Genomic DNA, 9,112 nt, shown 5'->3' with positions numbered 1-9,112 from the left:
CCTTTGATGGTATTCCTCTGCTCCTTTGATGGTATTCCTCTGCTCCTCTGTATCCCTGCTGGATGGGATGCTGCTTGTTCCTCAGTCCTTGGCATAACCCAACCTGAATAATGTATTCCACGTTCCCATCTAGTCCAGACTGAATTTCCACTGCATGGATTCAGGATCTGTGACCTTTGTCCTGTGGCTGGCTGTGTGGGAACAGCGGGAGTTTAGCCAGTGGCACAACTTAGGCCTGGCTTTGTGTGAGAGGTGCAGTTGTGCTGCTGGACCTGGCCTGGCTCCTGCAGCAGCACAGCTGTGTGTGACACTTGGGATGCTGTATCTGAGCTCATTTAGACTGTAGTTCACTGGGGTAGTTCTGGATAAAACCAGCTCCAGTGTGCTGGGAAAACCCGGGTGTCATCTGATAACTGGCACTGGACTGCATTTCAAACAATTCCATGTGGAACTGCTCTTGGAAGCAGTTGCTGTGGCACGTTCTCTTTGGGAAGGTAAAGTCATAAGATGCTCTTAAGAAGGACAGTTGTTGGCTGAGGTAGGTGTTGGCAGCCATTCCAAAGGGGGCATTTTAACCCAAAGCAAACATGAGGAAAGCTTGAGGGTGGCATCACTTCTGGAAGGTGACAGTTCTGGAATTTCGTGCTGCTCAGAGTCAGCTGCTGCTGTTTTGCTCCAAAGTGCATCAACATGTTGTGGTAAAAGAAAATAGGTGTTTGCTGGAGAAGATGAGGGAGATGGGATGGAAAAGGAAATGTAGAGATGGAAGGAGAGGGAACTTGGTGGTGTTTGCAGAGACAGAAGATAAAGGCAGCAGTTACCTGAGATCAGCTCATTTGCTCTGTTCTGGTGAGGTTGTATCTTAGAAGTCCAGTCTGGTGGATGAAAACACCAAGGTTTTTTCTACTCCTTGTGCAGCTTTGCTGTGCACTGGAATACTGAATTAAAACTCCTCAGGTCCTTCTGATCTCAGGGTGGCTGTGAGGAATTCCACAGGTGCTGAATGTTGGGGATACCACTTGGAACTGCTTTTTCTTTACTCTTCAGTAGCTCCTGTATTTCCATTCATAAGAACACAAGTGTTGCTTAGACTTGCAAACTTTTGTCAGATTTGTTGAAATTGCTTTTATGTTCAAAAGTTTGTGTCTGACAGGCCAGTGAGGTGATCACAGTTTGTGTTTTCTGAGGAAATGAGACTTTAAAAGTTGCTAATTCCTGTCTTTAAGCTGTTACATTTTCAAAACATTTGTGCTGTAATATCTGTATACTTTGTAAGCCAAAACTTGCAGGAAAGCAATATATTTACCAAGTTGGAATATTTATAAATGTAAGAAATTTAGAGTTTGATGCAGGCTTAAAATGAATTCAGGTGTGTTGTGGGGTGGAAGTGGGTGTTGTGATCTGTGATGAGGGAGCATTAATGGCACTCAAGCACCTTAACCAGCCATAGAGAATTTATTGCTGCAGTATTTTGGGTTACAGATCTGATTGTTCCTACGTTAACCTGGCATTTAACAGTGTTTTTAATACTGAACAATTAACTTTTTTGATTTGCTAGTACGTTCTGCAGTAGTGTTTCTCTTTGGTTGTGCTTATCTAGTCAGTGTTCTGGGATGTTTTGTGTTATGGAGACTGAGAAGTAGAAAGAAGACTTTTTGTTTCCTCACTGGAAAGTTGTAGGGAAGCTTGGATGGTTAAACTCTGGCCACTGAACTTCAGGCTGACACTGTCCTTTTGGGTACTTGTCAAGGATGGCTCTGTAAAGGTCAGGAAGAACTCTGGGAATCAATCTAAGGCAATCAGGAATTCTTTATGATTAAGAAGAAGTCATTCTAACAGATGGAAGTAGAAAGGGAGTGGGAAATGCTGAACTCTGTGCCTGTCCTCTGACATGCTGTTGATTCTGAGCAAAAAGAACCCCCCTAAAATCCCAGCAGTAAAAAAAAAGTGCTGGTTCTCTGTGTGAGCAATGGTACTCGCACAGATCAGAGATATATTTCTTTCCAGATTAGTATTATTGCCCCTAATACTGTTTTGTTTAGTGTATGGCTCGTTTCCTCCGTTTATTCTATCCCAGGGAACAATTTCTGGGAATAATGTTCATTCTGCAAGTGATCCAGCCTTTCCCATGAGAAGCTGATACTGGATGAGGTTTGGGGGAGGGGGCAGAATCCGTGTGCAGCTGTACCTTGTCACAGTTCTCAAAATGTAGAAATTACAGATACTAAAGGGGTTTTATCGTTTACTTTTTACTCTGTTACGTTTCTGCAAGTAGAAGAAATGTGCTTTTAAAAATGATTATTTTTGCTTGCTGGTTGATTTTATACTTGCTGTGATAAGTGACCTTTGGATATAAGATATTCCCCACAAGTCCAGCAGGATAGTTGTCCTTGAGGTCTAATTACAGGCTGTTCCTCCAGCTCTGAAGTTCTTGCTAAAACTGCACTTATGATCCGAGTTTCATTTGTCCACAGATGAAATTATATTGCCCCATTCTTTGCAGCTGATTTGTATTTTTCTCACCTCTTTTAGTACCTTTCTTAATGGGGTTTTTGCTTAGTTTGGGAGATGGTGTTTCTAGTAACACCCCTACAGCAAATCACCCTTTTGTGGAAGATGAGGTAAATCACCCAGGTTTTCATTTAAAGCCAGCCAAGTAAAACAGGAGACTGAGGAAACAGCAAGGAAATATTCTTTTTTTTTTCCTATGATATGTTTTGAATTTTGACTTTGACCATCGTGTGTTTTGGCTTCTCGTCAGCTCCTTGAATAAACAATTACACTTTGGGTCAATCTGATTATTTTTTTTTTTTTAAAATACATGAAAACTGATACACCAGAAGATGTTAAATCAGGCACTTATTATTACTTTGGTTAGTTAAGCAGCTCAGCTCTTTCTTCTGTGGTGTTACTGTGATAAAAAGATCTCTAAACCACGTTGTGAAGACTCAGTTCTCGGGGTTCCTGCAGGAGGTGGTTGGAATGTGTGGCTCCAGGTGCCATTGGAATGTGGGTTTGAACTGGGACATGTTGGTTTTGAAATTGGATCCAGCACAGGGTGAAGGTGTTTGTGCATAGAAAATAAGAGGGAAAAGGAGGGTGAGAAGGTCTGAGAGGCTTTAACTGAGAAGAAAGATTTGGTGGAGCAAATCTAAGGAAGGAGAAGGAAGTTGAGCCCAGAGATAGGGAAGGGGAGCATCTCTAACAGTGCTGAGTGCCTGGAGAAAGGAGCACTCACTGCAGGCAGGGAATGAAGGAGCTGAGCCTGGGAGAGATACCTGGAGGTCCTGGGATGCCTGTAGAGCTCTGGAGCACATATTGTCAGTTCTTAGGGATGGGAGCACAGGAACTGCCACTTGGATGAGCTTCAGGGGCTCTCAGAGCACACAAGTGCATCCTGTCGTGGGAAACTAAGGAGAAGTCTTATCCACCAAATCAATTTGCAGGGAGGAGGCTCGGTGCAGGAAAAGTTTTGGGAGAAGTTTGACATGATGGTTTCAAACAGTGGAAGTGTGAGAGTGGGGAGGCAGCAGATCAAGGAGGGTCTGAGGGTGCTGGAGTTTGGGAGAGAACACAAGGACATCCTTTATTCACCAGTGAATGAGTCTGGTTTAACTTCTAGCCCATTCAAGAAGAAATCTGAATCAGAAAACTGATTTCAAAGGAACCAGACATCAGCATTTGGAAGTGAAATCATGTGCAGCAAGGGAGTCCTTCCAGAACTGACTGAAATCAGGAGATGCACAGGAATGACAAGGAGCATGTTTGTTCCTATTGCTTTTCTCTCTTACCTTTATCAATTAAAAACATATTAGAAAGGCTTCAGAACCAGTTGTTTCTGTACTTCAAACTGTCTGTAAATGGAGGTGCTGTAACTCAGGAGTGTCCACAAAGTTGATATTCAGAATAAGATGACCCAAGATGGAAGTTTTGGTTGTGAGAACATCAGTTAAGTGAGGTGAACAAGATCATTTCTGCTGAGGAGCAAAAGGGAGCTCCAGGTAAGGTCCAGGAGGAGCAGCCTTGCCGTGTGTCACCATCCCTTGGGAATGGCACAGACAGATCAGCTCCGTGGAAAACTGCAGCCTCAGTGGGAATGCTCCTGTTTTGAGCTTCCTGAGTCTTTTCAGGAACAAACCCAATATTATTTCTAGGTACAGAAAACAAAAGGGAAATCATGGCTGCAGCCACTGTATTAACTAGCAATGATTAATAAATAAGACCAGTTGAAGTTGGTCAGTGTGTGAGATGTAAAAGGCAGAAACAGGAAAAGAACAGGTTTCTCCAACTACTTCATCTGCATCCCTGTGTTTTGACCTGGGGCAGAAATTCCAGTATTTCCATAACTTCTCCATCTGTGCTCTTTATGTGGCAGTTGTAGCTTTTGAGGGACCAGTTTGCTTAACTTTTATCTCATAGAGGGAAATTTGGGAGTGATTCAAACAATTGCAGTGAAAAGGCTGCTCTGGAAGTAGGAGTTACTGCCCATGTTAAGAGTTTGGGGTTCTTAAGGAGGAGAATGTGGGGATGAAGGAAGTTTTATAAATGTATATATAAGATCCTACAAGTTAGAATTTAGCTACTGAATTGTTGTCAACAATTATTTTTCAGTCAAACCTGAAGGAATTCATCTTAGTGAAGCAAAGCTCACAAAATTAGGAAAGTTTTATGAACCTTTGATGCTTTTTTTTTTTTTTAGGTACTATCTATAGCTAAAGATCTGTCTTTTGTGGTAAGCTTGACCTAAATTGTGTGATGGAGTTCTTGGTTTCTTCAGCAATGTGCTTTGGCCTTGAGAGATCAAGTGTCATGGTAATTTGTGGTGTTTAAAAGCAAAGGTAGGATGGGGTGATCCCCATCTTTTAGTCTGCCTGTCACTCTTGTGCTTTGTCCAGTGTTCTGCAGGATCTTTAAAGCCTTCAGGAGTGAGACAGAAAGGTGATTTTGGAAGTTTGCTGGCACCCTGTTGGGAGCTTTTTGTGTGGATTTATATTTGCATGGATGCATATATATGAGACTGTGGATGTGCGTGCACAGGGATGTCCCTGTTTCAAAGAAGTCAGAAATACTTGTTCAGGGTGATTATTCTGTGAGGTGGTTTCCTTCTGAACTTTACTTTCTGGTTTAGGCTGGCACACTTTCATTAGCTTCAGTTTTTGGAAACCTGAGTGGATGGATCACACAGGCTGAGGTGGGACAGGGGGTTGAGGCAGGAATTCTGAAGAACTTGCTGTCACAGAGCCTTTCCCACAAAGCTGGTGGATGAAGTCAATTTGTGAGCATGTGATACTTGAAATTCCGTGTGAAATGTTGAGATGGACACTTAGTTGTGTTAAAAATGCAAAGGTCCACTTAAAGGAACTCTGACTTTCTCAATTTGTGCAGCACTTAGCTAATTGTACAAGTGTTTAAAATCCAGGACAAGGAGGAAGGAAGAATTGTGCACTGGTAACTGGGGAAGGGTGTGTGGCCAGGAGAGAGAATCCAGTGCCCTGGGATATAACCAGTTCCTGCTTAAGTGGAGCTTAATGTTTGGTTTATTCAAGTGCAGAAGCATTTGGAGATGGAAGTGGGACATTTGATAACAGCTCATTGAAATGTTTGGGGTTTGAACTCAGTGCAGAGTTCTGTTCTGGTTTCCATCTGCACTAAACGTGGGGAGCATTTCTCATTTTGCCAATTAGTGATTCATGATGGTTAAATGTCATGGGAGATGTGTCTATATTTGAAAGCAATAATCAGCAACTCAGCTCCTCTGAAACAACCTTATTTGTACCCTGCACGTGTTTCTTATCTTGGTAGGTTTGGTGTGGTTTGGGTTTTGTTTGTTTGCTTGTTTTTGCCAGTCTCTATCTGATCAGGAAAAGGAAGTTTTGAGGTCTTGTGGTCAGCTCAAAATGCAGACTTTGAAAATCTGGGGGTAAACACCAACAAAAAAACCCCCAAACGAACCCCACACCTGAGGAGTCTGATTGATCAGTCAAATTGGTGAAGGTTCATACTTAAAAAATGCACATCCATCAGTAGTTCCCAGAGTATAAAGAGTATTTCATAAAAATAGCATTACAAGAAGGGTCTGTCTTCAATCACTGATTTTCTCAGCAGTATTCAAAAATACTGTGCACTTTGTTTTCAAGTCACTTGCACCTAAACCTCTGTTAACCAAATTACATATTTCTGCTTCAGTAGAGAACTTGAGCATTTCCAGTATGAAAATACATTTATTTTCCATCCTCTCACAGATAATTTCTAATAAAAATACAGCGATGGCGTGTTGGGTTTTTCCCTCCTAATATGTTTGTTTTTGTTTTGTTTAGTATCAGACATTGAAGGTGGTGATGCATTGCAGCTCAGAAAGGAACATGCCCTCAAGATATTTGCTTACATCAATTCCTGGACTCAAAGGTAATTTGGGATCGAGCTGGAATGTTGATGATATTGAATCTCAACAGCAGCTTTACCTTCTTAAAAATACAGTGGAGTGAATTAGAAGGGGCAAGTTATTCATGTGATACTTGGAGAGTTAAGACCATTTTGCTGCTTAAAAAAAAAAATCAAAATAAACACAATGGATTTTGGGCAAAGCATGTTTTGAATCTAATTGGCATTCTGGGTGCTGTAATAGTGGAGTAGCAAAATAAATAGCTGTATTACAGTGACAAATAACATGTGGTGCTGCTTTAACATGGAATTTTCTGACCATCCTCTGCAGAGGCAGAGGAGGGTAAGAAGAATTTAAGAAAAGATCAGTCTAATTGGAACCATCATGTTCAGTTTTTCTCTATGTCCTCATAATCCAAGTCAAGATGATGAAGGGTTGCAGCCCACAGCTACCAAACTGATAAAGAAAGTGCTTTGCACGTGGTTGTCTTAAATCAACTGCATTATTCCCTTTAATCAAGTATTTAAATTACTGTTGGCTTTAAGTTTGTTGGTTTTTTTTTTTTTAAAGTAATGATATCAGCTGTTCTGCTTATTTCCAGCTATTTATTTTTTTCCCAGCACATGGAAATGTATGGATAGCAGTTTTTAGAAAGAATTTACAGTAAAGATGTTTGGAATTCAGTGTTCAGCAGTGGTTACAAGACCAAACTAAGCTGCAAGAAATATTGAGAAAAGCATAAAGGATAAATGAGACGACATTATTTGGGTGTTTAGAAGACTCCAAAAGAAAAAAAAAAAACCAGGAATGTCACACTTTGGATACCTGTGAAAGCAGAATTCTCCTCTTCCTCATTCTGCCAAAAGATGACAAGCCAAGTTCATTATCTTTTGCCACGTGTTTTTAGACACAGGGAAGGAATTTTGAAATCCAAATAAACAGCAGGCACAGGAAGCAGAATCCTGTCATTTCTTGACAGGTCCTAGATCCCATTTTTTTCCTGAGAACAATTGCAACCCAGTTGTTTTCCAGGGCATCATCTGTTCAGATTTTGTCCTGCTCAACAGCTCTAGTATGACAAACCCAATCTGAGGAAAAAACCACAGATTAGATAACATTTAACTCCTGATTTCCTTCTGGTTTCTCTGTTACCTTCCGTATGAGTTGGTTTCATGCTATAAAACCGTGTGGAAAACAGTCCTTAAGCTGTTCAAAGCAGAGTCCAACAAAAGGGGCCCCAGGAAGGAGTTGTACTTGACATTTTAATTTCTATTTCTCTTCTGCCAGATGGGCTTTTTGAGAGTTCTGCTTGTTGTTTTGAGGCCTTCCTTAAGAACTACTTTTAATTTTTTTGCCTGTAGCTGAAATCTCTTACTCTCCTTCAGAAGATCAACTGGAACCCAGCCTGGAGAACACCTTTCTCTTCCATCTGTGTGTGGTGCTTCCATTTGAGTTTTATGTTCAAAGAAGCAGAATACTCAATTTTTTTTTTTATAGATCTTTAATTTTTGGTGGAGCTTTTCCCGACAGAGGAAGACTTAGAGGTTTTGCACATGCCTCTGGCTTGGAAACCTAATTCTCCAGTGTGTGAGAATATTCACCAGAATTTCCATTGTTACTGAGAATAATTTGTTACACCCAAGCAGGGCAGTAATTTGCAGGCATAAGTGATGGACCTTTTGTAGATAGTTTTCCCCAAGGATAAATGCTTGGGGATAAATGCTTGAGGATACACTTGGCTTTGCCTGCAATCCCTTGTTGTCATTTGTTAATATGAAAATACATTTACAAGTAAATGGCAAAAATCTGCTTTTCAAATGGGTAAAGGCACACTCCCCTTAGCCAATATTAAAGGGATTTTTCTTCCTGCACAGATGGAACAGAAGGGTTTAGATGCTTCAGTCACTGTAGCTGTGCTGGAATTAGGGAATCCTGAATATTATCTTTTTGTCTAACCCACTGGAAAAAATAAAAAGTGTATTCAGGAAGTCTGTGCTTTAAGAGCTGGAGCTCCAGGACATGTTTGTGTTCCATCAGGAGAGGCAGCCCCCTCTACCTGTCACAGTTCTGGCTTCTCTTGACTTTTTTTCTTACAAATTAGGATTTATTAAGCCCAGTTTCTAAATTAAATGCTGTGTTTAAGAAGCGATTCCAAAAATTCTTCTACAGAGTTGATTTCTTGCCCTGTCTTTTGTCTGCTCATCTTCTTCAGAAAAGAGACTTTGTGAAGTGTGTGTGTGATTTTTGTATTATTTTAATATCTGAGAACTCTGCTCGTGGGCTGGAGTCTGTTGTTCTCCATTCAGCAGGAGAAAGGTCTCTACTACAGGACAGCTCCCAGTTTATGTAGGAGTTACACAGTGTGGTAGAATTTGAGTGGGAAAGAGCAGAGTCCCTCTCAGGGTCTGTTACAAGCTCGTAGTCCTTAATTTTCATTTTCATTGAGGACACTGAATTGATGCCTTTCTTCTCCGTGTTCTCCAGGATTTTGATCTTTTTAAGGGAATATCCTCCATTTTTTTGTTCAGAATGAGGAAGTTGCTTGTTTGTATGGAAGAAGCAGATGTTCCCAGGAAGAGGTTCCAGGGTATCTGCCTTGGGGGGTTTGTGCACCCCGAATCTATTTTACACCTCTAGTTAATCCTCACCCCCAATTAGAGTTGTGTTAGAGTTTTCTAGTTGATGCTTTTATTGAGTTGTCTCATATTGATAAAGGAATGGTGTTTAGTT

At 41.0% G+C, this 9,112-nt stretch overlaps 1 protein-coding gene across 9 annotated transcripts in view; it reads left to right on the top strand.

Moving 5' to 3' along the window:
* The window catches only part of USP34 (ubiquitin specific peptidase 34), a 105,863-nt gene that overhangs the window by 9,187 nt on the left and 87,564 nt on the right, over positions 1-9,112 (top strand). For all 9 annotated transcript variants that reach the window (XM_027653922.1, XM_027653923.1, XM_027653916.1 and 6 more), the window contains exon 2: positions 6,318-6,405. In XM_027653922.1, the coding sequence (XP_027509723.1) occupies positions 6,318-6,405 (88 nt within the window). The remainder of the gene's footprint in view (positions 1-6,317; positions 6,406-9,112) is intronic.

The sequence above is a fragment of the Corapipo altera genome, unplaced genomic scaffold, assembly GCF_003945725.1.
Source record: "Corapipo altera isolate COAL_440 unplaced genomic scaffold, ASM394572v1 70, whole genome shotgun sequence".
Lineage (NCBI taxonomy): Eukaryota > Metazoa > Chordata > Aves > Passeriformes > Pipridae > Corapipo > Corapipo altera.
The sequence above is the reverse complement of the archived record's forward strand: the minus strand, read 5'-3'. Positions and strand labels throughout refer to the sequence as shown.